The sequence below is a fragment of the Typopeltis vanoorti genome, chromosome 3 (assembly GCF_054136105.1).
Source record: "Typopeltis vanoorti isolate ZY-2024b chromosome 3, IOZ_Tvanoo_1.0, whole genome shotgun sequence".
NCBI lineage: Eukaryota > Metazoa > Arthropoda > Arachnida > Uropygi > Thelyphonidae > Typopeltis > Typopeltis vanoorti.
Genome location: NC_143551.1, coordinates 92,319,420 through 92,344,449, shown reverse-complemented (window position 1 = coordinate 92,344,449; position 25,030 = coordinate 92,319,420). Strand labels below are relative to the sequence as shown.

The 25,030-nt window shown below is 35.8% G+C and overlaps 1 protein-coding gene across 1 annotated transcript in view; it reads right to left on the bottom strand.

The window, feature by feature from the left end:
- LOC150108384 (uncharacterized) overlaps positions 1 to 25,030 on the bottom strand; it is a 399,479-nt gene that overhangs the window by 136,491 nt on the left and 237,958 nt on the right. Inside the window, exon 7 of the mRNA XM_090390735.1 lies at positions 18,361 to 18,472. Coding sequence (XP_090246861.1) covers positions 18,361 to 18,472 — 112 coding nt within the window. The remainder of the gene's footprint in view (positions 1 to 18,360; positions 18,473 to 25,030) is intronic.

Sequence of the window (25,030 nt, the reverse complement as noted above, 5' to 3'; positions counted from 1 at the left end):
TGGGAGAAAACATGGTGTGTTCTACTAACTCACATTAACCTGACGTCATATGACTTGTGCAAAACAGACTATGTTTTCTCCAACCAAGGTCTCTTTCTCATTTTGACTAGCGGCGTGTGTGAACATGTTACAACGTGGCAGTTCGGTAGTTGCGTTGGTGTTGTGCTTTGTTCAGTGCCTGAATTGATGTTATGTTCTGTTCGGTGCCTGCGTTGACGTTGTGTTCCGTTCAGTGCCTGCGGTGTAGAAGACAGTTTTGGTTGACAGTTCTGAATATTGCTTATAAATTTGGGACAATGTCAGGGGTTATTGCAAAAAAAAGAAAAGTAGATGCAGAGAATCGTCAATTTCAAGACAACTGGATGGAGGATTATTATTTTATTCTGAATAAAGGTCTGCCTGTATGTTTGCTGTGCAACGAATACGTATTCGTCAACAAAGAATACAACTTGAAGAGACACTTTACTTCGAGACATGCGATCACCCAAAAATTATGAACAACTAAGAAAAGATGAAATACAAAAGTTGAAGAACTTGGATAACCAGCAGCAAATATTCAACAAGCAAAGAACGCAGCACCACAGAATTGTCGAAGTCAGCTTTGTGGTAAGCGAAAAAAATCACTAAGCATTCTAAGTCATTTGGTGAAGGAGAATTTATCAAAGAATGTCTGCTGGATTGCAAGTATAATATGTCCTGAAAAGAAAAAAGACTTCAAGAATATTCGTTTGTCGAAACGTACTGTTGTCTGACAAATAGAAATTATGGCTGATGATATCAAAAAAAGCTTAAAAGAGAAGACTGCTAGATTGAAACATTTTCAATTGCTTTGGATGACAGCAACGATGACTCCGATACAGCACAACTAGCAATATTTATTCGAGGAGTTGATATGGATTTCAACATCACAGAAGAATTATTGGTGCTTTGGCTATTAAAAGGAACACCTACCGGTGAAGATATATTTGAAACAGTCAACACAGTCTTCGAGGGATTTGGGCTTAAATGGAGTTCGCTATCTGGCATATGCACTGATGGAGCCCCTGCAATGGTTGGTGCACAGAAGGGATTTATTGGAATAGTTCATGAAAGAACAATAGACCTACAGATCCATCCGGAAAATTTAACAAATTTTCACTGCATTATCCACCAACAAAATCTGTGTGCAAAATCTATTAAATTCACAAATGTTATGGAAGTTGTAGTAGCCAGTTGTAGTATGAACTTTATTAAGTCACATGCACTTAATCACCGTCAATTTAAGGAGTATTTGACAGACCTATTTCGGGATTATGAAGATGTTTTAAATTCACAAATGTTATGGAAGTTGTAGTAGCCAGTATGAACGTTATTAAGTCACATGCACTTAATCACCGCCAATTTAAGGAGTATTATTTGACAGACCTATTTTGGGATTATGAAGATGTGTCTTATTATTGTGAAGTGAGGTGGTTGAGTAAAGGTAAAATGTTAAAACAATTTTATGATCTAAGACAAGACATTGCAGATTTTATGGACATAAAAGGAAACACAATTAACCAAGTAAAAGATGATGAGTGGGTGTGTGATTTAGCATTCCTTGTAGATGTCACCGGATACCTAAACGAACTGAATCTTAAATTGCAAAAACAGGGACAATTGGTTCATGAACTGCATGGACATGTCAAAGCTTTTTGTAATAAACTAAGATTGTTGGAAAGTCAGATAAGAGCTAAAATTTGTTATCATTTTCCTACTCTAGCAACTCATAAAAATATCCCTTATAATTGTTATGGAGATGAACTGAAGGCACTAATAGAGCAATTTGATACAAGGTTTGCCGACTTCAAAAACAAAGACTCCACATTTGCTATATTTGCTCGTCCGATGGATGCTGATGTAAATAATGTGCCAGAAAACTTACAGATGGAACTTATTGAGCGTCAGGCAGATTTAGTGCTAAAATCACAATTTAACAACATTGCTTTGATGGATTTTTCTAAATTTTATTTGGTGGAAGAAAAGTATTCAAATTTACACGCTTTTTCAAGAAAAATCATTGTCTTTTCGACAGCACATATGTGTGAACAGTTTTTTTCGAGGATGAAATACAATAAATCAAAAATTTGGACAAGAATAACGGACGAAAACCTCGAAAATTCTATGCGATTATCCTTAAGTAATATTAACGTCAATATTGATAGTCTCATAGTTGAAGTACAAGGCCAATCTTCACATTAAATTGTTATATCGTTCATTATATTATAAAATTTATGTAGAGCTTTATACCAAAGCATTATATTATAAATAAATGAAATATGAAGTAACAACTTGTTTTAATTCATTTAATATTAATTTATTTTATTTAATAATTTGGTTCGGCCTTTGACTCAGAGACAGAATGATAATGTGCATCCTTGTCTTACCCTTGATTTTATATCAAACCATATTCCTGTATTTCCTTCAATTTGAACTGCTGACTGACAACTTACATATAGACTATATATTGCTCTGTATAATGTTCCATTCATCCCATATAATTGTAGTGTTTTGAAAAGCTTTTCTATGCCTTTTCCAGATCAACAAAACTCAAGTACAGATCCTTGTCATATTACCACAATTTCTCAATTATTTGTCTTAAAGTGAAAATCTGATCATGACCACCTCTATTTGCCTGAACCCAGCTTGTTCTTCTCCAAGTTTCTCTTCCACAATCTTTCTCAACTTCTTTTCAGGTATGCTTGCATAAATCTCACCTGGAACACTTCATAGAGAACTTTCAGTGTTTTTTTTTTATAGATGAGAGCTCTACTTTACTTCAATCATTAGGAATTTCACCTTCTGTCCTAGCCTTCTGAATTATGCAGTACGGCTACTTCAAAACTTTTATACCTCCATACTTGTCATGTAAAATGCTTCGTTGTCATGTAAAATTGTTTCATCAAGTTGCAAAGAAAATTTATGGTTTTTAAATCATCACCAAGTTTTTTTTTCAATGTCCTTGGTCATTTCGTCAATTCTTGTTGATACTGAACTATCACTGAGGAATTGACGAAGTCACATTACTTTTACTTAAACAAATCATTGTATCTAAAACTTCATTTATAGATGAGTTTTATAGTATGCAGCTTTCCACATTTGGTAATTAATTTTGAAAGTTTGTAAGACACAAGTTCCTTCTCTTGTTAGTTAATTTGTATTGCAACCAACCCTTTAGGGGTGGAAGGGGTGGTGAAGCGCAATACATAGCCTCTCCCACTCAAATGTCAACCTCACCTTCCCGTGGTCCATCCTGTTCTAAAAGTACAAACGAGGCACTGGTGACCGAGTATGGGCGGTATAACCTTAACACCCTAACAGAGTAAATGCTGTTAGATTTGCCTGTCCAGAGGCATTAGGTAGCAGCCCTACCACTGGACTTACCCAGCGACAGGTTAGTAACCTGCCCTGGGGAAATTCAAAATACTTTCAAGTTTCATGCAAAGAAAAGCCGGACGGACTGTCAGGGAAAAGACCACAACCCAGGAAACGGTAAACGAAATTGGAAAAAGGAACACATAATGAAGATCGCAACATGGAATGTGAGAAGCATTGCACACAAAGAAGAACTTGATAAACAACTAAACCAAGCTAACATAAAGATATGTATAGTAACAGAAACAAAGAAAAAACAAAGAGGTACAAAAGAAACAAACAACTATATACAAATCTACAGTGGGGTAAAAAAAGAAGAAAGAGCAAAAGCAGGTATAATGATTATGGTACATAAATCCCTAAAGAACAATATTGTGTATTACAACTATTTGAATGAAAGACTAATAGAAATTAGACTCAAGACATTAAGAGGCCACATAACAATAATTGGTGCATATGCACCAGAAGAGGGAAAAGAAGAAGACAGTAATATATTTTATAAAGAATTACAGAATGCCATAGATAAAACAAACAAAACTGACTATTTACTGCTAGCAGGAGACTTAAATGCCAGAATAGGAAACAAAAAATACAAAACAAACATAGGTAAATTTGGCGAAGATACGTGTAATCAAAATGGTCGCAGATTGTGCGATTTTGTCATTTAAAATAATATGAGAATAATGAATTCAATGTTTAAACACAAGGAAATACATAAATATACTTGGTCAGCCAGAGGATACAAATCAGTAATTGACTACGTTATCACAAATTTTAAATTAGCAGAGTTAATTTTACACATAAGAGCATATCGAGGCTTGAATTAAACTCTGATCATTATATGGCATCAGCAAAAATTCGTTTTCAACCAAAGTGGCTAAAAACACATAGAATTGAAAATTCTTATCAGCCAAGCTACAAAATTTCTTCATTACAGGATTCTCAAGTTAGACAACAATATCAAAAATGCACAAACTTAAAAACAGAAACCACACATGAATCAAGTGACATAGAAGATGAATGGGAAAATTTGAAACAAATTCTCACAAAAGCAGCAACAGAAACCTTAGGAATAAAGCACAAATGGATTAGAAAAAGAGGACTACGAGACTGGAACAAAGAAATAGAAAAATAATAAAAACCAAAAAGGACAGTTACCAGAAATGGCTAAATTCCAAAACAATAGAAGCAGAAATAGAGTATAAAAGAAATAGTGCAATTGCAAAACGAGAAGTAAGGAAATAACATAGAGAAAGATGGAACAATTTCGTAACAGAACTAGAAAAGGATTTATTTAAGCCACAACCCAAAACCTATAAAGTAATAAAATACATGAATAAAGAAATAAAAGAAAAGATAAAAATATAAACAATAGATTTAGAAAAATGGGTGACCTATTTCCAAAATCTCTGGACAGATGAGAACAATGAAATAAAATTTTATAAACCAAAGAATGACCTAATAGAAAATATCACAATGTTAGAACTGAAAAATATAATAAAGAAGATGAAAAATAGGAAAATGCCAGGAGAAGACAATATAAATATAGAACTATACAAAAATGCAGGTGAAAAATTTAATGAAAGACTTTTGAAATTTTTTAATATTGGTTTGGATGTCCGGAAAAACCCCTAACTGTTGGAAAAAAGCACTGGTCATCCCAATCTATAAAAAAGGAAATAAAGACAATTGCAATAATTATAGGGGAATTAGCCTGCTGAATACAGGATATAAAATATATGCAGGAATATTAAAAGAGAAACTGAGCAGCATTGTAGAAAACAAATTACTAGAAGAACAAAACGGTTTCCGAAAAGGCCGATCCAGCATAGATCCAATTTTTACTTTAAAATTATTAATAGAAAAGAGAAGAGAATTTCAAAAAGAAACACACGTGGCATTTATTGATTATGAAAAAAGCCTTTGACAAAATTAGTAGACAAAAATTGTTAAATATATTAACCGATTTAAACATACCAAACCAACTTTTACAATCTATTCAAGAAATATATACAGGAAATAAAATAGCAGTTAAATTAGAACACACCTCAGAATGGAAAGACATATCAAGAGGAGTACGACAAGGATGTACCCTCTCACCTCTGCTTTTCAATATATATATAAATGAAATATTAACAATCTGGAAATAGCATAACCCATTTGGTATACAAATGACTCCGCAAATGAAGATAGATACACTACTATTTGCAGATGATCAAATAGTATTAGCTACATTAGAAGATGACTTACAAAGATCATTAAAATCATTAAATGATATCTCAAAGCAATATAACATGACAATATCCAAAGAAAAAACAAAAATAATGGCATTCAAAGGAGAAAACCCAATAACAAGTAAAATAGTGATAGATAATAAAATACTAGAACAAGTAAACACTTTCAGATACTTGGGATGTGATCTATCATACGAAGAAGAAAAAGACACACTAAAATATCAAACTTTGTCAAAGTAAATGGCATAATAAATAATATATTTAAGCCATCCCTGGTACAAAAACACACTAGAATCAGACTATATAATGTCTTGTCAAAACCAACTCTACTATACGGAAGCGAAACATGGACCATGAAAAGGAAAGATGAAAAACGAATTCAAACAGCAGAAATGAAGTTCCTCAGAAAAACAGCTGGATATATACCAAGTGGGACCACAAAACAAATGAAGAAATCTTACAATCCCTGAAAATAAAACCAATTAATTACTACATAAGACAGTATAAACAAAAATGGCTAGAACATTTAAATCGAATGGACAACAGCAGACTACCAAAAATATTATACAGATACAAAATAAGTGGAAAAAGAAGAATCGGAAGACCAAGAATGAGATGGCATGAGACCGGAACAGGCCACATGGCCTAAATTCCATGTTAGGAAGAAGAAGAAGAAGAAGAAGAAGAAGCAACCAACCCTTTAAGTCCAGGATGATTTTTAAATTTAGTCTTTAATTCGCAAAAGTACTCCACAATCCTTTTTTGCTTTATTTAGATGCTTTGTTCTTAAATGCTCAATCATTCTTGAAGGCTTCATTCCTTCATCTGAGAAAGTTTCTCACTTATCTCCCACAGTGCTACACCATATCAACAAAGTATGCCACATGATACCACAAGCTAGATGTGAACTGCAATTAAGGGTTATCAGATAGGCATCAGGAAAAGTTCCTTCTCTTGTTAGTTAATCTGTATTGCAACAGAAAAAGTAGCAGATAAAGCTTATAAAAGTAGTGGATTCTGCTAAAAAATAGCCCAAATTAATTATTTTCAATGTTGAAAATTCAGACCAAAAAGTAGCACAATTACTTAACTTTCAATGAAAAAATTCTAAAAAATAAGTAGCGAATAAATTTGAACAGTATTGTCAAACATACAATATAGACAGGGATGCTAGATTAAATACCAAAATTTTTTGGCTTTTATTATATTAGTAGTATTATAACGTTTACTTCCCCCCCCCCCCTCAGCGTCCCTTAACCGCTTACTGTCCCCTTCAGCTTTCACAGCATCCTCCAAGGGGGCATTACCACCCAGGTTAAGAATCATTGCTCTAATGTGTCTGGGTCATGAGACCAAATAGCAAACACATCATCTACATATTTTAGCCAAATAGAGGGGTTCAGTCCCTCTCAAACCTTCTATCTGGTTAAGATATGTAGATGATGTGTTCTCTATTTGGCCTCATGGCCCAGACACAGACTCCTTCCTCAGTCAACTCAATAGCTTACAGCCAAGAATCCAGTTTATGATGTTTATGAGGAAAATAATAGTTGACCCTTCATAGGCACCTTAGTAACATGCCTTCCTAAAAGTAACCTTTCTTTCACTGTATATAGAAACCCACTCACACAGGCAGATACATTCACAAACTCCCCCACAACCACCCCCTCTCAACAATATGGTATTATTAAAACTAACCAATAGAGCCTACAATTTTTGTTCAGGTGAAACCTCCCTTTCAACCAAACTCAACATACACAATGCCTTCCTGTCCAATGGCTACAGTGATCACAGAATTAAAAAAATAATCAGTTCTTGCCCCATTTCCTGGCTATTTCTTCAGAAGGCTTTCAGAAATGCCATTAATAACAAGGGCCTTTAAAAAAAAAAGTACAACCTCTACACAGCTTTTAAGCTCTACTGTAAACTTGCTACCCTTATCCACTCTACCAAAGATCAGCTCCCTCCTCTCTCAGTGCATGGAGTATATAAAGTACCCTGTTCCTGCAAGCTGGCTTACTTCAGACAGACAAGTAGATCAGCAACCATCCATTTAGAAGGAACACAAATTATACATCTGCAATCACGACTATGGTCAATCTGGCCTTGCAGACCATATTTTGGATACAACTCACAGGATCTCCTGGAGAAAAACCACCATGCTGCACTACAGTAAATTCAAAAAAGAAAGTGTTTTTAGAATTTGCAGCAGCACTCAGAAATCAACAGAATTTAAATAAATACAGCAGCATAAATATCAGAGGTCCCACTTTACATCCTAGGCCACCTACAAAAGGCCCATAGAGGGCCTGGCAACTAGACAGGACTTTAGAGTCACCCACGTGTTTCACTTAGTATTGTGTTGTATTTGAGTGAGTGTGTGTGTGTGTGTGTGTGTGACAAGAGTTATTTGTAATCCCAGAAGATGTCTCAGTGACAGAAATATATATTGGAAGCATTAACCACCCAACCGGCCATGACATCTATAGACATCAAGGTTATCATTGATGCGAAGTGCATATTAAAATTGTAATACTATTGTGATTACATTGATGGATATGAAGCATGTGAGGATATGTATTTTATCCATATGGCCAGATAGGTGATTAATAGGTGATAGATAATTAAGATTAGTTTTTAATCCTTTTCTAGTAAATATTCCATTAAACCTCCAACATGATGTCCTCCCAGCACTTAAGCTTCAACACACGGAAGCTGAATCAATCAATGTCTTCTTCACAGACATTGACTTGGCTCAGTTTGCCACTGAGACTCCAAGGTTTAGTTCTTGTTGTCAATTTGTTTAATTTTCTCTTCAATAATGCTTGTATAGTCAAATATACTTGTAAAAGCTATTCAACTTTAATTCTTTTTAAACCTTTCCTACATACTGTTTTTTTCAACGTGATATCCATCTTTATCCTGCGTAGTACTATGTAATGGTCACTTCCAATTTCAAATCCTATGTGCACTGCACACTCTGGCACCCTGAACAAGCATGAAGATATCACTATCAGCAATGACATAGTTAATAAAGCTTTTCGTATTTCTTGTGTCTTCTCTTCATGTGAACTAGTGCACATCTTTATGCTGAAACATGATGTTAGTAATGATTAGTCCATGTCCTGAGCAAAAGTCCAGTAAATACTTACTATTATTAGCTTTGCCCTTTTCTCCAAATTTTTCTAAAATGTTCCTATATGCCTGATGGGATTCATTTCCTACTCTGCTGTTCAGATCTCCACCAATGACCACTTTTTACATTTTCTTTATGTCAGCTGCCTGTTCTAATGACTCAAAATATTCCTCTACTACTTCTTCCTTGGAAGAAGCTTCTGTGGGACCACAGGCACAAATAAGTTTCATTGTCCATGTCCCCCATTTTGAAGTTTGCCCATATAACTCCACTTGAAACTGTGTTTGAATTAAGAAGTTTATATTCATGTTTGGTGTTGAATGTTATCACTACTCCTTCCTTTTCTTGATATCATTGATATGAAATTTTTATGCTATTGATATGCTTTTTTTAGAAATGACAGAAGAGATAGGAGAGGCAGAGGAGTGCTACTAATGATATCAGATGACTTAAGTCCAGTTAAGGTAGAAACACAAGAAAACAATGATGGTGACAATGTCCCATGTAGCGGTGAGTTTAAGTCTATCTGGTGTGAAGTGATGGTTAACAGAATGAAATATATGGTAGGGGGTGTGCTACAGACCTGGCAACTCGGTTGCAGGGGACGAAGAATTGCATAGCCAATTTAGCCATATGGCAGTGTTTCTCAACGTGGGGCATACGCCCCACAGAGGGGCAATTTGAATATTTTGGGGGGAAATTTGAAAATTTACATATTTATATTATACTTTTTCAGAACTTGGCTGACTATTATGCTAGAGTGGGGGGGGGGCATCAAGATCTTTGAGACGTTGAGGTGGGGCATGATCCAAAAAACGTTGAGAAACATTGCCTTATGGGTACCAAATGGATGATCGTTATGGGTGACTTTAATTTTCCAAACATTGATTGGGTAGAAGAGGAATTTACTGAATTGTTGTGAGACAACTTTCTCAAACAGCATGTGGAAGGAACTTGAGGTCAAAGAGTGCTGCATTTGCTCATAGCAACATTGATCATGCAGTACTTTCTTGGGAAGTATCTAATTGTGTTGATGGTCTGATTAACACAGGTTACATGTTGAACTACAAAGTTGGAAATTATGATCAACTTAGTAGAATACTATCTTTGGTCCCATGGTATCAATTACTGAATGGGAAAAATGTCAGCAATGCATGGAAATCTTCGAAAATTGCTTAAATGAGGCGGTATCTGAATGTATCTCTAGCATTTGAAGAATAAATAGGTTGGGAGTGAAATCGATGTCCAACCTTATTAAGCAAGAAATCCACAAGAAGAAGATGATTGGAAAGAATATTGTGAGAATAAGAGTGAGAGGGTTATGAAATATATAAAGTTCTGGCCAGAAAAGTAACGAGTATTGTGAGGAAAGTTAAATCAGAGTATGAAAAGAAATTGGCCATGCAAGCTAAAGGCAATCCAAAAGAATTTTATCATTATGCTGCAAGCAAAAGAAAGAAAGAATGTGGAAGAATAACTTTATTGAATGCAGATGGTACTCGAGTGTCAGAAGCTAATGAGATTGTTCAGTTAATGAGTGCTCACTTTGCTAGGATATATCAACCAGGTGTATGTAACATGGTGCACAGTGCTATGCTACTGCTACATTGTTGGAGGTTTTTCCCTACTTGGTTAGACTATAATAAATTTAGTTTAATCCTTTAAGTGTAAGCAAACAAAGTTTGCACCTGAAGTATCTTCAGGACTGAGGCAACTCGTGGTAAACGTGAACCAAACTCTCATCACTACTTGTCTTAGTATCTCCCATAATACAAAGCACATCTCCTTGCAGACATGTATAATGCTATGCATTAAAGGAAGGGCCACTACCCAGACCAGTTTCAACCGTCACTGAGGTCTCGTCTGTGGGAGCCAGACCCAGAGGTGGTGATACTAAGGTGGAAGCAATGGAGAAGTCATATTTACGAGTTGCCTCAGTCCTGAAGATACTTCAGGCACAAATTTTGTTTGCTTATACTTGGATAAAGGATTAAACTAAATTTATTATAGTCTAACCAAGTGGAAAAAATTTCCAACATCTTTCTCTAAATCCAGAGTAATTTAATAATAAGGTGAGACACCTGTTGGCAACTTATATAGGTAAATATGACTTCTCCATTGCTTCCGCCTTAGTAACACCACCTCTGGGTCTGGCTCCCACCGACGAGAACTCAATAAAGGTCTAAACCAGTCTGGGTAGTGGCCCTTCCCTTAATGCACAGCATTACACATGTCCTCAAGGAGATGTGCTTTGCATTATGGGAGATACTAAGACAAGTAGTGATGAGAGCTTGGTTCACCTTTACCATGAGTTGCCTCAGTCCTGAAGACACTTCAGGTGCAAACTTTGTTTGCTTACACTTGGATAAAGAATTAAACTAAATTTATTATACTGCTACATTGGACGTAGAATTAGAAATTAATGAAAATGAGGTTGAAGAGCTGTTGCATAACCTTGATAAGAATTTGTCTATAGGGACAGATGGAATATCAGTCCATTTGCTAAAGGAATGTTCAGCCAAATTGAGTCTCAGAATGATACCACAGTGGAAGGAATGTATGATAGTTCCATTGTACAATGGTGGTGCAAAAACTGATTTTTTCTAACTCCCGACCTATCAGTATCTCTGGTGTGGTAGTGAAGATTTTAGAGAAGTTGGTAAGAACTTACAGAAATGGTTATACAAACATTCTATACTCTGCAAGGAACAGCATGAATTTACTAAATGAAGGTCATGTTTTAGCAATCTGCTCATATTTTATAACAATTTTATAGCCAAGTTGGATAAAGGGAATGGATACGCTATGATAATGTTGGATTTTTCTAAAGCATTGGATAGGATACTACACAAAATGCTGTTGCATAAACTGGAGAATATGGGATTGTAATATAAATTCTTGACTTGGATCAGGGGATGGTTGACAAACAGATATCAAAAAGTAGTATACAGTTGGTGTGAATCTATCCCATTTAAGGTGACCAGTGATGTACCTCAGAGTCCTTGGGCCATTATTGTTCAATCTATACATTAATGACATCAGGAAGGATCTAACATCAGATTTGCAACTGTTTGCCAATAATGCAAAGATAGGCAGGGAAATCAGGGATGCTACCAATATTCAGCAATTACAAAATGATCTGAATAGACTGGAAATTTGGGCAAACGAAAATGGCTGTCAATTTAATGTTAGTAAGTGTCAAGTTATGCACTTTGGCTTGATTAGAGTTCCAGTGGTATATTATATTAGCGGGGTTATGCTACAAGAAACTGAAGAGGCAAGAGATCGCATACTGGTGTATAGGAATTCAAAGGTCACACAGCAAAAGTTGAAATACAATTCAGAGGATAACTGTGATGTTGAAGCAAACCTTGTTATGCAAGAATAAGGAAGTCATTTTGCCTCTTATAAGGTTTGATAAGACAACACCTGGGTTACTGTGTGCAGATTTTGTCTCCCAGGTTCCAAGGGGAATATCACACAAAAGCCCCCCCCCCCCTCTCGGATGTGCCATAGGTTCACCATCTATGTTACAGGATATCAACTGATGAAATTTTTCATTATATGGAAGGTGGGGAGAGAATACGGGGGCATCCATGGAAGTTAAATTTATTTGCAGTCAAGAAAGGGGGTAAGAGTTTTTCTCCCAGAGAGCAATGAGTGAGTGGAATAATTTGCCCTTAGGGTAGTGAGTGCATCTAGTGTGAATAAATTTAAGGAAAGGTATGATAGCTGGTTTGGGTGATTTATAGCCTCCCTTGATGAGTCCTTAACTCCCTGGAGGTCTCAGATAATAATAAAAATTAACACTACATGTAAATGTAACACAACATATAAACAAAACAAGCAACAAATAAGCATGAAGTTCCCAAAATATAAATGCACAACCGAAAATAGTAATTTGAAACAGAATGTTTTAAGTTTCCACTAATTTACAAAAAAAAAAATCTTTACAACATCTGCAAGGATATACTGATAGTTTACAACAGCATTTCTGATGGCATCTTGTAAAGTAAAAATCTGATTCTGACAAACTCTGCCTGAATCCAGCTTGTTCTTCTCTAAGTTTCCATTCCACACTTTTTATTAGTTTTTGCTCAAGTATTCTTGCATAAATCTTATGAAAAATTCACTAGGGAAGTTCTGTAATTTAATTCCATATTGTTTTATTTCCATTTTTTATAGACAGATAGATGATAGTATCAAACCATCTGAATTCTGGGAAGCAAATCTTATCTTATCTTCCTATGATAGTGCCACATCAAAAGTCATTGAACTCTTCAGTGTGGCCTATTTTCCTGTTAATATTTGTTCATGAAGACTACAAAACCATGGGCTTCCTTTTATACCTGTATGAGTCATGGTTATATATAGCCATATTCACTATCATACTACTACAAAGGGGTGTCCAGATATTTTTGATCATATAATGTAGTTATAAAGAGAGAATATATGGGCATTATATTTTTAGAGAGGATAGATAAATAGACTAAGATGCAAGGAACAGTGCTGATAATAGCAAAGATACTGCAACAAACACAAGAAGAAATACAGCAGAAAGGCCTGGACATGGGAAGCAAGCATTTGAGACTAATGTGATTGAGATAGAAGCTAATAGGATAAAATGATGCAGTTGTTGGCCTATGCCAGAGTAATGCAATAATGCAAAGGATGTGAATAGGCAAATTAGCTCAATGCATGTAGGGATTATCATGGGGAAGTGGGATGGGATATGTCTACTCTATAATATAAAATGATAAGGCTTTTTGTGTCAAGTTATTTGAAACATTTTGAAACTCAGGGCTACCATGAGTGTCGAGTCATCAGAAGAATTCAAGGAGAACCGGCCTACTAGTCTAGAACTGGGGGGGGGGGGGGGGGGTAGACACCGGGGGCAAAACCCTTTCGAGTTTTCAAAATTCGAGTCATCAGAATTCAAGGAGAACCGGCCTACCAGTCTGGAACTCAGGGGGTAGGGTCAGACCCCCCCCAATATATATATATATATATATTAGAAAGAGGAATGGGTATGGCATTTATGAACCTAACTTAAATAACTGCTTAAACAGTATATGACAGATTCAGAGAATCTATTCCACTTTTTCTCTCAAAAAGATAGCTTTTGCACATGTTTACTTGAATATTCTGTGTCTAATTATCCCAAACTAGAATTTTCTTTTCAATCTTCTTTGACTAAAAATTTCTACCTCATTCTATCAAAATCATTTGCAATCTTACTGTCCTTTTTATGACAACAAATATTCTTAACTTTTTCATAATCTTTCTTTAAATCACAACTTTCTCCAATCTAGCTTTCCTAATACAGGTTATGTGACTTGGAGATTTCAATGTTCACAACTTCCAGTGGACTTACAGAAACCAAATTGTTCACATACCTATAACAGCAGACAATTACAATCACTCTTCAAATTCTGTTGTTCGGTTCTTCAACAATAACTGTAAATATACTGTAGATATCAATCTGCTTTATAAATACAGAGTCATTTCCAACCTCAACATGATCTATTTTCTCCAGGCAATTATAATCATAATTTCATGCTGATCTCTTCTCTATTCAAGAAAGCCAGCAGTCTTGATCATAATAATGACAACTAGGATGATCTTTACAATTTCTCTTCATTTTCTTGGCTGGATTATTGATTCTTCTGACCTAAATATTAGCACACTAAATGCATTACTGAAACAATTCTTACAGGAATGGAAATCACTTCTCCATTTCACTTTATATTCTCATCTCTTATCTAAGTCTTGATACTTACGAGATATATGAAGGCTGTCCATGACAGAAATAAAGCCTACTACAACATCCCCTCCCCCTTTCCCCCCATTTTGAAGTCATCTAATCTTGCTTAATTGAGATAATTTCAAATAAATTGTCAATGAACACTTTGAAAAGTGACTGATATAGTGCCACTGTGGTGCAATTGGAAAAACAATAGGACATTGTGCTCTTCGATTGGAAAAGACTCAAGTTTGATTCTCATCATTATGGATGGATCCTTATATGGGCTTTTTCTGCAGGAAATTCTTGTTTTTCATCCAGCATAAAAGCAAATCAGCCATGAGAATACATATTTGCAGACAAATTGTGTGTATTCTCATATATGCTATTTACCACCCACCACCAAATATACTATCGGTGGCGGGTGGTAAATAGCATTGTGTGTTGATGGTTGTAGTGTTATGTCACTGGAGGTTTAGGTAAAGGAGATGGTGAGTTGCAGTGAGTAGTGTGCACCCCCGCAATGAGTCCAAGGACTCCTTGAAAGTGTCACATAATAGTAATATATGTACAAATCTGTCATCTATATTCATATCTCCTGACAGACAAGAAATTTGAACCTTTATGTGAAAATGGTAGATACATTTTTTTGGATCTTTGCCAAAGCTAACTTTGCCCAATCACAACTAGGCAGGAGGTACAACCAAAATAAAACACCCCACAACACCATTTTTTGGTGTTTTATTTTTGTTCCAATTCCTGCAATGATGATTTTAGAAAATGTCCTTTTATTTAAACATCACACATACACAATTTAATGGCTACTTTTAGATTTTACTATCTGGAAGACTGAATAAGAACTTTGTCTTCTGGACAGACAACGTCCTAGTCATGATGAAATTTCTCCAGATTTTCTGAAAGTATTTACTCCAGAGTTGACTCTTGCTGTGTCATGCTGCCTTTTTTTTTTTTTTTGGTATTCTCCTATCAACTCATATTCATCCTAATACTCAGGTTAAACATTATTGTATGCTCGCATTTATCCTTTGCAAAGTAATGAAATTCGTGCATACTCAAACTTCTGCACTGCCTGAAAATCTCTCAACTAATAAACGATCCTGATCGTGGATTTTGCTGCTATTAATCTACAAAAGTATCCTTAGGTAACATACCATAGCAAATGTTGAAAAATCTTGGGAAATTTGCACAGTTGCACTTGTGATCACTAAAATATTTAATTGAGTTTGGTATAAACAATATTAGCATGGATAAGAGGATGCTGACTGACAGATATCAAAAAGTGGTATATGGGGGGGATCTGAGTCTGCAAGGTTAAAGGTAACAAGTGGTATACCACAAGGATCAGTGCTTGGTCCACTGTTATTCAATCTATACATTAATGATATTGGGAAGGATTTGACAAGCGACATACAGTTATTTGCTGATGATGCAAAGATAGGTAGGGTAATCAGAAATGCCACTGAAATGCTGTCTTTGCAGAATAATTTGAATAGGCTGGAATTGTGGGCATGGGAAAATGGGTGTCAGTTAAATGTCAGTAAATGTAAAGTCATTCACTTAGGCATGATTAGATATCCAATGTCATATTATATTGGTGGAATTAGGCTAGAAGAAATTGATGCGAGGCTAGGGATCTTGGAGTGTTAATAGATAGGAAGTTTAGGGGCCATGTGGCAAAGATTGCAAATACAATTCAAAAGATAATTGCAATGCTGAAATGAATGTTCGCATGTAAAGATAAGGATGTTATTTTGCCTCTTTACAAGGCCTTGATAAGACCTCACTCGGACTACTGTGTGCAGGTCTGGTCTCCTGGTTTCTGTTGTGATTCTGATATATTGGAGAGAGTACAAAGGAGAGTGTTAAAAATGATATCAGGTTTGTGGAATACTGATTATGAAGACAGATTGAGAATTAGTAGACTGCAGACACTAGCAAACAGGAGAAAGAGAGGCGATATGATTGAAACTTACAAACTTCTGAAAGGGTCATACAGGATTTCAATTGATGAAATTTTTCAATTTATGGAGGGTGGAGAAAGGACTAGAGGGCATCCTTGGAAGCTGAAAATGAAGGCTGCCAAGGTGTGAGGGCTAGATTTTTCTCTCAGAGTGAATGGAATGGAAGTGATTGGGTGGTGAGTGATTGGAATGGATTGCCATTGGATGTTGTGAGTGCAAGCAGTGTGAATGAATTCAAGAATAAGTATGATAGCTAGTGTGCGCAGTATGTGGCCTCCCTCGATGAGTCTCTGACTCCCCGGAAGTCGTCTCTCTTAATAATAATAAAGATCTCGAAGTTCCCATTTTAGGATATAAAGTGCTTCTTCTTTTTTCTTTTTTTTTGATCAGACACAAAAAATGCATGACATGATACAGAAGAGAACAACAGTTGATTATGACAGCTTCAACTCCCTCTCCACTAACTTTCACACATCAATTTTGATTTCATCTTTCTAAGTATAAATAACATTTTTTTTTAACAAATGGATTACAAGCTTTGTGGTCACGCATCATATGACTGTGCATGGATCTTTATTCTCAAACTTTGCAACTTATCCTGGGATATCAGAAGCCCTTTCAAGTACACTCTCAATGATATTAATATCCTGTCAATGGTATATATGGAATATTCTTATTCTGTACATCAATACCATCTCTAATTTCACAGCAAATTCAATTCCTAGTTTTGTGATAACAGACAAACTGCAATCCTACATAATAATTTTTAAACTATTCTCCAATGGAATTTGATAACCTTGTTGTTTTCAGTGCTAACAAAACTTAATCCTTTCTATTTCTTGACTAGGAGGTTATCTCCTGGTCTTACATCTGATGACATGCAAACTTCCACATATCAATTTTGATTTCATCTTTCTAAGTATAAATAACAATATGTATTACTGTCATGATGTCTAATAAATAAGATTCTGTTACTGTGATAAAATCTAGGGTAGTGCACATAAGTTACAACAGTTTAAAAAATGCATGACATGATACAGAAGAGAACAACAGTTGATTATGACAGCTTCAACTCCCTCTCCACTAACTTTCACACATCAATTTTGATTTCATCTTTCTAAGTATAAATAACAATATGTATTACTGTCATGATGTCTAATAAATAGGATTCTGTTACTGTGATAAAATCTAGGGTAGTGCACATATGTTACAACAGTTTAAAAAATGCATGACATGATACAGAAGAGAACAACAGTTGATTATGACAGCTTCAACTCCCTCTCCACTAACTTTCACAAAGATTAGTCAGTTTATTTTAAATTATGCCAAAGTAATTATGGCTGTGGGGAGCATATAATTATTCTTGTAAACTGTATGTGTTCTCTGTCTTGTGTGTGTGTGCGTGCGCATATGTGTATGTACAGTGAGATAAATCAGATATTCCATGAGTAAAAACACTTTACTACCACCTAAGACAAACTCTAATTCACTATTAGTTGTAAAGCTTTTATGTTTCCAGAAATTAAAAACCATGCATTTGTTGTTCAAATTTAAAAATACATTTTTCTTCCTCTTTGTTCATTCCCTCTATCAATGTCTCCATTGGAACCACCTCTCCTCAAATGAGGTTTCTAAAGAATAAAACCTATAATATTCAAATCTAATGTCAAGAAGTTGAAGAAACTTCAATATGTTAAACTTTTTTTTGACTTTCCACCTATCCACAATCCCATTCAAGATCCTCAAAAAAAAAGGTTATAGTTATCTGTATTCTGTACTTTTCATGTTATGCACATTTTCTAGGTTACTAAAATAAACAATTGCTATTTAGAAATCAATTTTTAGTTCATCTCACAATAAAACTTAAATCACCTATTATGTGGAATGCTTTGAGTAAGAGATTTATTTGGTGATGCTTTTGTAGCTTTGAATCCTGATGACCTTGACTGACCAATGCTGGAACTACTATTAGACTTATTGGACCCTATAATATATGAATAAAGATAATGAAATTTTTTTCTCAAACTTTTCACATTTACTTGTGATTGCATATCTGCAGAAAATTTAGTATATATAACTAGGTTAAAGATTACTTCAATTAAATGCAGTAGAGAAGAGATTAATATCACAAAATCACTGTAAGCGAAGATGTATTTTTCTCCTCTCCTGCAGAGGTATATCAATTTAACAATTTGTTTTGGGAAAAAGTTGTGTATGTGTTCCAAATCAAGAAACATTTTAAGCAATGTATGTATATACACACACTAGCCACTGAATTAGAAACCTTTATGGAGATATGCATAAACATCACTTATGCACCATTAGCTCAGGAAACAGCTTGCAGGTGTAGCATGGAATGAGAAGTTAGCTGGAAAAGAGATCAATGTAGCTTAGGGGATTTTCAAAGACTATCTAGTAGATACAATGTCTAAGTGTATTCCAAGGGTGAGAAGGTTAAATAAGGTAGGTGAGATGGATGAATAAAGAGATTAAGCATGCGATACAGAGAAAGAGGGCATTGTGGAAGCAGCATAAGAGAAGTGGAAATAACCAATTCCATGAGGTCTACAAAGATGGCAAGGAGGGTGACTTGGTTGGTGAGGGTAGCTAAAGAGAGGTATGAACAGCAGTTAGCTAATGAAGCCAAAAAGAATCCTAAGAAGTTCTTTCGATATGTAGCCAGCAAAAGAAAGCATGATTATGGAAGGATGGCACTGATAGGAGAAAATGGTATAAAGACAGCTGTTGCAGAATGTGTGGTGCAATGAGCAATTCATAAAGGTCTTTCAATCTTGTGAATGTGACTTCATGGAGAGATTGAGAGCAGTAGATGATGGGGAGGAGAGACTGACTGTAAGTGAGCAAGAGGTGTATGGGGAGTTGAGTAAACTAGGTGTTAATAAGGCTGTGGGACTTAATAATATATCGCCACGTATTCTGAAGGAATGTGCCAGGGAGTTGACACCTGTCTTAACATATTTTTTTAATATGAATCTTGCACTCAGTCAAGTCCCTAAGGACTGGAATGAGGGCAAGATTGTGCCACTTCATAAAGGAGGTGATCGAACTCAAGCATCAAACTATAGGCCTATCAGTGTGTCAGGTGTTGTGGTTAAATTGTTGGAGAAGCTAGTGAGAACTAGGATCCAGAGTTGGGTTGACAACAATGGTATTATCTTTGATGGACAGCATGGATTTGCTAAAGGGAGGTCATGTGTTAGTAATCTACTTACTTATTACAATAAAGTGACCACTTCCTTGGACAGAGGAGAAGGATACATAGTAATATATTTAGATTTTGCAAAGGCTTTTGATAGAGTACCTCATGATAAATTGATAGTCAAACTAGAGCAGATGCGGGTGAATATTAGATTAGTGCATTGGATTGGAGACTGGCTATTTGATAGGTATCAACAAGTTGTGTATGGGGGAACGATATCCAGGAAAAGGAAAGTCACTAGTGGAGTGCCTCAGGGGTCTGTTTTGAGGCCATTACTGTTTAACTTGTATATTAATGATATAGGTGAAGAATTGGATGGAGATATTCAGTTGTTTGCAGATGATGCAAAGTTGGGACAATCCATGAAGAGTAATAAAGATGTTGTGGCCTTACAAGAAGACTTGAATAAATTGAGTGATTGGAAATGGAGATGCGAGTTCAATGTTGCAAAATGTAAGGTTTTAAAATTTGGAAAACAAAGATGGGATACAGAATTTATGTTTGGTGAGGATATATTGTTAGAAGTGGAAGAAATAAGAGATCTGAGGGGGGGGGGAATAGTGGATAAGATCTGAAATTTAGGGGACACATAGCCGAAATTGTGAAGACAACACAAAGGCTTCTGGGAATGATGCGGAGGACATTGACGTGTAGAAGTAGGGAGATTCTTGTTCCGTTGTATAAGTCATTGATTAGGACACGCATGGACTATTGTGCCCAGGTTTCGTCGCCTGGTTTTCAGAAGGATGAAGAGATGTTGGAAAGGGTCCAAAGGTGAGTGACTAAGGTAGTTTCTGACTTCTGGAATGTCGAGTATGAGGAAAGATTGAGAAGATGTAATTTGCAGAGTCTGGTGGACAGGAGGAAGAGGGGAGATATATAATAAATTTAGTTTAATCCTTTATCCAAGTGTGAGCAAACAAAGTTTGCACCTGAAAATATCTTCAGGACTGAATATGGTGTTGTACTACCTTACCAGGGTAGGTAGTACAACACCAGGCAATTCGTAGCAAAGGTGGAGCAAGCTACCAAGACTCCTATCCCAGTATCTCCCATAATGCAAAACACATCTCCTTGTGTATATGTATAATGTTATGCATTAAGGGATTGGCCACTACCCAGACTAGTTTCGACCTTTATTGAGATCTCTTCAGTGGGAGCTAGGCCAAGAGTTGGAGATACCAGGCAGAAGCAATAGCGAGGTCATCTTTACCTATAGTAGTTGCCAAAAGGTGTGCCCCTTTTTTTTTTTTTTATTAAATTACTCTGGATTTAGAGAAATATGTTGAAAGCTTATTTTTCACTTGGTTAAATTATAATAAATTTAGTTTAATCCTTTATCCAAGTGTGAGCAAACAAAGTTTGCGCCTGAAAATATGTTCAGGACTGAATATGGTATTGTACTACCTTACTGGGGTAGGTAGTATAACACCAGGCAACTCGTAGCAAAGGTGGAGCAAGCTACCAAGATTCCTATCCCAGTATCTCCCATAATGCAAATGCTCCACCTTTGCTACGAGTTGCCTGTTGTTGTACTACCTACTCCGGTAAGGTAGTACAACACCATATTCAGTCCTGAAGATATTTTCAGGTGCAAACTTTGTTTGCTCACACTTGGATAAAGGATTAAGCTAAATTTATTATAGTCTAACCAAGTGAAAAATAAACTTTCAAAAGGGGAGATATAATAGAGACCAACAAGTTGGTCTCTATTATATCTCCCTTTGATCCTATTATATTATAGGATCAATGCTGGAGAATTTCTACAGAAAATAGTGGGAGATCAGGAGAGAACCAGATGTCACCCCTGGAAACTGTATAAAGAGGGTGTGAGTAGGGGAGTGAGAGGCAGGTTTTTTTCGTGCAGAGTTGTGAATGATTGGAATGCCTTGCCTGAGAGTTTGGTGTCTACAAGGAGTTTGAATGTGTTCAAGGCACAGTATGATGAGCTGTGCATGTGATAAAAGGACCTTCCAGATGAGTCTTTGACTCCATGAGGTCTTGGAGTAAAATTAATAATATGCAAAATACTTGCTCATGTGCATCATCACATGTTCTAGAGAACTATTTAGTTGTCTAGAACATGTTTAGTTGTCTAGTTTATTAATGCTGCTGGTCAATAATCAACAACAGTGTTGATCACATTGGGAAACACAAAGGATCTTTCAGAGTTCAATGAAGTCTGTTCCCAACCCATATCTCACCAAGCTATGCATAGGGAATTGAAGAGGATCAGTATTGCCAGTTGCATTTCTAGATGTAAAATAAAAGCTTCTAATTTAGTGGCTGGTATCTGTATAAAATAAAAGTTTGCTTTCAGAAAATAAGTGACTAGCTAAAAATTGCAAACAAAAATAGTTAATATGGGAAATTTTAAATAGTGATGACACAGTAAGTGTAGACAGATGTAAAAAAATGTGCAATCTATTGATGCATTTCATTATTAATATCACAAACATATTGTGGAACAAAAACTGGATAAATGAATCAAGAAAATTCTGAACCAAATTAATTCATGACTACTAGATAACAATTTTTTTTAGGAAAAGCAATAACACCTTATTTGCACATTTTATTATGTTAAACTAATTTTGGCTGAAATATTAACTATAATAATTTCCAATATTTCAATCAGTTTGAGTAGGTCCTAAATTCACCTGTGCATATACATCATTAACTACAGAAAGCATGCTTGTACAATTATGATTTTAATAGCACTGATTAATATTTTCCATTTCTTGTGTAATGCATCATATTTAGTAAATTTCTTCATACTATTTAATGCTGATTGCATTTCTTTAAGAGCATTAATGTTTTAATAATGCTATACACAGAAATATAGTTGAGAAATATGCAAGTCAATATTGTAGAAATATTAATTCCATTTCTATAGTGAACTTGTTTGAGAAGGGATCATAAAAGAAAACAAAGTATATGCATATACTTTATTACCTTACAATAGTAACAAAATATGTGACCAGCCCATAAAAATGTGCACAACATGCAAATATCATTTCATAGAATTGTTAGTATTTTAAGGAGGATTCTTTTTTTATATCAACTCTCACACAAGAAGGGTTGCAAAACTTACAGCACATCATTACCATGTGTGGTCAAGAATTCTGAGAAGGAAGCAGGAATGTGCTGCAAGGTTTAAAGATGACAAGAAATTATATTCTTGGTTTCATCCTTTTTCCAAGGGTAAGCAAACAAAGTTTGCATGTGAAGTAACTTCACGACAGGGCTACTTGTACGTGGAGGCTAATGACTTCACACCAATTGCCTTAGTATCACATAATTCAAGGCATGTATCTTTATGGACAAGCATAATTATTATTATTTATATGGGAAGTCCATGGAGTCAAAAGACTCATTGTGGGAGATCCACTCTATTCATTAACACAACACCTGTCATATATCTTCTTAAACCTATTCACTGTTGGGGCACAACTGCCTCTGGCAACCCATTCCACTCATTCACCACTCTCTGAGAAAATAACCTACTCCCCACACCCTTACTAACCACACTCTTAGACGGCTTCAAGTGTGACCTCTCGTTTTCCCTCCTACTCCCCAAATACTGAAAAATTTCCTCTGTGTCAATCTTATAGTATCCCTTTAGTAACTTATAAGTTTCTATCATATTCCCTTTCTTCTGCAGGTCAGTTAAACTCTGCAACCCACATACCCTCAATCTGTCCTCATATGGAACATTCCAAAGACCTGTCACCAGCCTGGTCACTCTTCTCTGAATCCTCTCCACAACCTCCCAATCCCAAGAAATGCAGGTGACCAAATCTGTGCACAGTAGTCAACATGGCCGAATCATAGTCTTATAAAGAGGAATAATAACCTCCCTATCTTTACTTGTCAATGTGCTCTTCAGCATCCAAGTAATCCTATGAGCAATTTTGTCAACTCTTGCAATATGTCCTCTGAAATTCAAATCTATCCACCATCATATCATCCCAAGATCCCTAGCCTCATCAATTTCCTATAAACCAGTACCATCAATATGATATGAAGTGTGTAATCTTTTCATCTCAAGAAATTACCTTACATTTTACAACATTAAATTGACAACCATTGTCCTTTGCCCACACTGCAAATTTATTTAAATCATCTTGTAAGATGTCTACATCACCTTTATCAACTATTGCTCTCCCTAGTTTTGCATCATCAGCAAACAACTGAATGTCCTCCCCCCACTTCAAATCGTCTGCTATATCATTAAAATACAAATTAAAGAGTAGTGGTCCTAATATAGAGCCCTAGGGCACTCCACTAGTCACTCATTTGCCTTGATTCGCCATACATCACCCTCCAAATGTCTATCAGCTGTCCCCCCCCCAACTATCCCTGCCACAGGACTCATATCCATTCTCATTTGCTTCCACTTATGTAATAGTTTCCATGTGGTATTCTGTCAAATGCCTTTGCAAAGTATGGCAGTATCATGGTGTAGCCATTTCCTTTATCTAATTCTGTTGTCCCTTTATAAAATGTGAATAAATTACTGAGGCAGGGATTAAGTACAGGGTCCTGGGATACTCCAGCATTGGTAAAGTAATCGAAGAAGATAAGCCATCTACCATAACACATGCTGAATGTCCAGAGAAGAAGCTAGTAACTCAACTGCAAGGAAGACTATAAGATGATAGTTAAGTTCAGGCCTCTGTAACAGACTTGACAATGACAAGGTAAATGCTGTTGGGTAGATGAAATATTGCCATTGCAGTAAATTCAGAATTATGGCATCAACCCAACAGCATGTGATAGCAAGCTTTTATCCAATTTGTCCCTAAAAAGGCAAAGATAACAGGCATCCATCAAACTAAGGTCCCATTGTCATCACCTCAAGTGATGAAAAATGTTATCAACAACCAGCTTCTTCGCCATCTAGAGACCCACCAGTAAATTAGTGATCATCCACAGGAATTTTGCCATTCTCATTCTATAGTAGACCTCTTCCACACTAACCTTGTCCACCTTGGATACAAGCCATGGAAAAAGATGGAGAGAAACTTGTGGTCACTCTTGATATTTCAAGGTATTTGATCAAATCTGGTACTGCAGCCAGAACTTGAAAGAAATATTATATCTACACTGCTTTCACACTTCATTTGAAATTGGCAGTTTTATTCACTCTCCTAAACATCTACTCCCTCTTCTCTACTCTCCATTCCAGGTGTTTACAAATTTTCCTGTTCATGTAACTTGTCATATTATGGACAAGCTGGGAAATCTGCTAACATCTAACTTGGAGAACACAAGAAATACATCTGTCACCACAATTATGGTCAGTCAGGTATAGTCAAACAT